The sequence below is a fragment of the Epinephelus moara genome, chromosome 12 (assembly GCF_006386435.1).
Source record: "Epinephelus moara isolate mb chromosome 12, YSFRI_EMoa_1.0, whole genome shotgun sequence".
Classification (NCBI taxonomy): Eukaryota; Metazoa; Chordata; class Actinopteri; order Perciformes; family Serranidae; genus Epinephelus; species Epinephelus moara.
The window spans coordinates 5,472,115-5,477,113 of record NC_065517.1 but is presented as its reverse complement, the minus strand read 5'-3'; the positions used below and the strand labels follow the sequence as shown (position 1 = coordinate 5,477,113).

The following is a 4,999-nucleotide window of genomic DNA, read 5'->3' as shown; positions in this document are numbered from 1 at the left end:
ACGATGGTAAACGTCTCCCTCCGGCCCATCCTCCGGCCAAACAGCTGCTTCCAGCTGTCCCTGCCTGCATGAAAGAAATGAGCCGTTTTTTGTCTAGCCCATACAAGAGCAAGCTAGCCACACAGGGCTATTCCAAGCTGGAAGTGCACGGCATGGGTGACCTGGGACTGGCCGAACCCCCAGTGGTGGAGCCTTCGGTGGTTTACCACCTTCACCCGAACCACCGGGCCATCTCAGCGTCCTCCCACATCTCCTTACCCGATAAAGGTGAGCACACAGCCGCGGGTATTTATCAGAGGATGTATAAATACGCGGCTCAGTCTGTTTGCTCTCTGAACGCTGTCACACTGCTGTCGGCTTATCAGGCTGAGATTTTGGAGGAAATGGGTCAGCAGCTGGACTCAGGACTCCCAAATCCGGCACTTTGGGAGGAAATATGTGTGGTTAATGATCTCCTCCTGCGCTCCTCTTGGGGAGCCGTGCAGGGCAGCGGCTGCATCATGGGCCTAGCAGTGCCAGAGAGCTCTCTGGCTGAACCTGTCTAGGCTGGGGGATGCACAAAAAGCGAAGGTGATGGACGCTCCCTACGACCCCACCAAGTGTCTCTTCAGCCCGGCTCTGCAGAAGATGAGGGAGACGAGCACCCTCAGAAAGCAGGAGGGTGAGGCTTTCGACCTGTGTTTGCCTCGTAAGCAGGCGCCGCGACCCACGGCGCGCTCAGGCAGAGGGAGGCAGCCCGAGGCCAAGGCGGCGCACAGACCCACGTCTGGCCGCAGCGAAGAGGGTGCTATTGCCCCTCTAGAGCACAGAGAGGCTCCGTAGGACCTCTCGCTACACAGGAGGGAAACTGTCGCGCATGCGCAGTTCACCCTTGGGTACTGTCAACTGTCACTCTGGGATACAGACTACAGTTTGCTATGAAACCACCGAGATTCAACAGTGTTTTAGAGTCACTGGTGGAGGGGGAAGCTGCACAGGTGTTACAGAAGGAGATCACATCTCTTTTAACCAAGAGAGCAATCAGAGTGGTCCCGAGAGAGGAGAGTCAGCAGGGTTTCTACTTGCGGTACTTCCTTATTCCAAAAAAGGGGAGCGCTGCACTCCACCCTATTTTGGATCTTCGGGTATTAAACAGTCACTTGAGAAAATACACGTTCAGAATGTTAACACACAAGGTGCTGTGTCAGTCTATCCGCTCGACCGATTGGTTTCTGACGATAGATTTGGCGGACGCATATTTTCACATAGACATCCTCCCTGCACACAGGAAATTTCTCAGGTTTGCACATCAGGGCATAACCTACGAGTATCTAGTTCTTCCGTTTGGGCTGTCACTAGCCCCTCGGGTGTTCAGCAAGTGTGTGGAAACAGCGTTGTCTCCGTTAAGAGACAGCGGCATCAGGATTTTTCCGTACATAGACGATTACCTGATATGCTCTTGTTCACAAGAACAAGCACACAGAGATGCAGAGACGGTGACGTCACATCTCATGAGCCTGGGTTTTCAGAATAAACTGGTCCAAAAGCCGATTGCAACCCGCACAATGCACTGTTTATCTGGGTCTCAAAATAAACTCCCTCTCATATTGTGTCACTGTCTCACAGGAGAGGATACAGGCATTCACTCAGTGTTTAGCCCGTCTCCAGCTCAGCGCGGCTGTGCCATTCAGAGTCTGCCTGCGGCTACTGGGTTTGATGGCATCAGTCATATCGGTAGTGAGACTGGGCCTCCTCATGATGAGGGATGTGCAGAGATGGGTGGCGTCATTAAAACTGTGCCCCCGCCGTCACCTCTGCCGTTTGGTGACGGTTTCACCAGAGGGCATGGCGGCTCTCCGTCAGTGGCGGAACCCGGAGATTTTCTCTCAGGGACCGCGCCTGGGGACAGTAGCGTCGAGGGTTGTCATGACAACGGACGCGTCGCTGACAGGATGGGGAGCGACCTTCGAGGGCAGAGCTGTGAACGGCATCTGGCCATCGGAGCTGACCCATGCTCACATAAACTATTTGGGGTTAATGGCAGTATTTCTAGCACTGAAACATTTTTTGCCGCTCCTCAGGGACAAACATGTTCTGTTAAAGTCCGACAACTCCACAGTGGTGGCGTATGTGAACTGTCAGGGGGGCACATGATCACTGCAGCTACACAGATTGGCTCGCAAGATTATTCTGTGGAGCAGCTCTTGGCTTGGGTCGCTGCGGACAACGCACGTAGTGGGAGTGCTGAACAGAGGAAATCCTCTGTTTGGGGAGTTGAAACTTCATCCCCAGTTTTTGCTCAGGTGTTTCAGAGATACGGCCAGGCTGCCGTAGATCTGTTCGCATCACAGGAAAACGCACAGTGTCCTCTGTATTTCTCCCTGGCAGACGCAAATGCACCATTGGGTGTGGATGCACTGGCTCACCTGTGGCCAGAAGTCCTATTGTACGCGTTCCCTCCCCTCAGCCTGATCTTCCCCACTCTAGCCAGAGTGAGGGAGCAGGGTTTGTCACTGATCCTGATAGCACCACGGTGGCCATCGGGTTTGTCACTGATCCTGATAGCACCACGGTGGCCATCCAGACACTGGGTGGCAGAGATAGTGCAGCTGCTGTCGGGCCAGCCGTGGCCCCTCCTGCCGCACAGGGACCTCTTGTCCCAGGCCGGGAGGAAGATTTATCATCCCCACCCTGAACTGGTGGCACTCTGGGCCTGGCCCGTGAAAGGCTGAATCTGGATGCAGTCGGACTGCCCCCAAGTGTGATCGACACTATTCAGTGTGCGAGGGCCTCTTCCACCCGCTCGCTATACGGCAGTAAATGGCGGGTATTTGAGAAGTGGTGCGAGGAGAGGCAGATTGTCTCCTTTCAGTGCTCAGTGAGGGATATCCTCTGTTTTCTTCAGGAGGTGTTGGACAGAGGGAAAGCCTTTTCCACAATTAAGGTTTACTTGGCGGCTATCTCAGCGTGCCATTTGGGCTTGGGTGATAAAACACCGGGCCAACACCCATTGGTGGGCAGCTTTATGAGGGGGGTGCGCCGCAAACGCCCTGTTTCTAGGCCCCTGGTGCCGTTATGAGATTTGTCAGTGGTGTTAGATGCTCTTTCTCGACATCCATTTGAACCTTTGGAAGGTGTGGGATTGAAGTTCCTCTCACTCAAAACTGCAGTGCTCTTAGCTTTGACTACAGCAAAGCGAGTGAGTGATCTACAGGCACTGTCGACACGCTCAGCCTGTATGCAGTTTGCACCAGGGGGATCTAAGGTGTGTTTAAGGCCTAACCCGGCCTTTGTACCTAAAGTAGTGGTGTCTGCGTACAGATGCCCCACGGTGGTGCTGGGGGCTTTTCACCCTCCCCCCGTTTGAGACAGCGGAGGATCGCAGACTGAATACTTTATGCCCGGTGCGGGCATTACGTCTGTATGTGGATAGGACAGCAGAGTTCCGGAGGAGTGACCAGCTGTTCGTGTCCTGGGCTACGCCCCACAAGGGGAAACCACTGTCCTGCCAGAGGTTATCCCACTGGATTGTGGATGCCATAGAGCTGGCTTACAGATGCAGGGGCCTGCAGCCTCCTGCAGGGTTAAAAGCTCACTCCACCAGAGGCATGGCTACGTCATGGGCTCTGTTTAAAGGGGTCAGAGTTGAGGACATTTGTGCTGCGGCAAGTTGGGCCACACCACACACATTTGTGAGATTTTACAGGCTGGACATTTCTGACACGTCCCTAGCCCATGCGGTGCTGGGGACGGGGGCTTCGGAGGCCGTTTAATACATCAGACTGGGTTGTGGAGCCGGATGGCTTCGGGAGAACATGCAATCCGGGAGTGGGCCATATCTCCCATAGTGAAACACCGAACGAAGTCAGAAAAAGAACGTTGGGTTACTTAACGTAATCCCTGGTTCTTTAATAACAGAGTGAGGTGTTTCACCAACATTTCCCTCCTTGCATCGCTGGAGGAAGAAACCGGTATAGAATGACCTGGTTGGGGGGGTCGACTGTGATATATAGAGGGGGCGGGGCCTCCCACAAGTCGACCTGTCTGTCAAGACAGACGTGTCATTGGAGCTTCCGTAATGGTCACGCCGAGAGCGATTCCCATAGTGAAACACCTCACTCTGTTATCAAAGATCCAGGGATTACGTTAAGTAACCCAACGTTAGATGGGGAGTTAAAAGGAAGCACTACTATAGAGCACTTTAAAAAGAAGTACAGACACAGAATGTTTAGGAGATATACAGACGAAGAGGGGTTATGCTGATGGGTTTGTTTACTTAGCTCTGGGGGCTAATTGGGATGTAAATGAAGTTGAGATGGGGTTTGTTAGTTCATAAGTCATTATTAAGAATGGCTTTTGGTTTGCCATCATCAAGCTTAAAAGAACAGAACAGTACTAATGACTTTTTTTTTTTTTTTTTTTTAAAGATAATTAGTTCCCATGCTGATGTTTGACTGAAGACTATCTTACATCATTGTGTTCTGTTTTAATAACATTGTTTTGTATTAACAGTGGCAGTGTTTTTCTTTTCAGTATAAGGGGGTATGGTCACACATGAGTTAAATTAACACTGGTGAGTTCAACCTTGTTGAACTTTGACCCTTGAAGTCGCAGCCTCAACCAATCGCAGAGTATGTGTACAGGAGACATTGATTGTTGCCGTGTTTAACCAGCTGATATTATGTGACACTGGCCATTAAAATACAAACTGCCCCACATGACAGATGCTGCCTGGCTGGTAGTGAGTCGGTAGACATGTATGGAACATAAGAAAATGGAAACATCACATTTGGCAATATTCATTAGCTAACCCTAACCTCTGCCCATTGGTCCGACAGCTCATTGGTCCGACATCCCATTGTTCTGACCATATTAAACCCATTGTTCCGAAGTCCCGTTGTTCCGAAATCATCATGATGCCCTGTGGTTAAGGTCTGGTTAGGTTTAGGCACAAAAACCACTTGGTTAGGGTTAGGAAAAGATCATGGTATGGGTTAAAATGAAAAAGAAAGTGACAAAC

The 4,999-nt window shown here is 51.5% G+C and overlaps 1 protein-coding gene and 1 pseudogene across 1 annotated transcript in view; both read left to right on the top strand.

Annotated features, from left to right (window-relative positions):
- Positions 1-573: 573 nt before the first annotated feature.
- LOC126399165 (uncharacterized) lies at positions 574-3,752 on the top strand (annotated as a pseudogene).
- Positions 3,753-4,696: 944 nt separating this feature from the next.
- LOC126399164 (uncharacterized protein C14orf132-like) overlaps positions 4,697-4,999 on the top strand; it is a 3,143-nt gene continuing 2,840 nt past the window's right edge. Inside the window, exon 1 of the mRNA XM_050058992.1 lies at positions 4,697-4,720. Coding sequence (XP_049914949.1) covers positions 4,697-4,720 — 24 coding nt within the window. The remainder of the gene's footprint in view (positions 4,721-4,999) is intronic.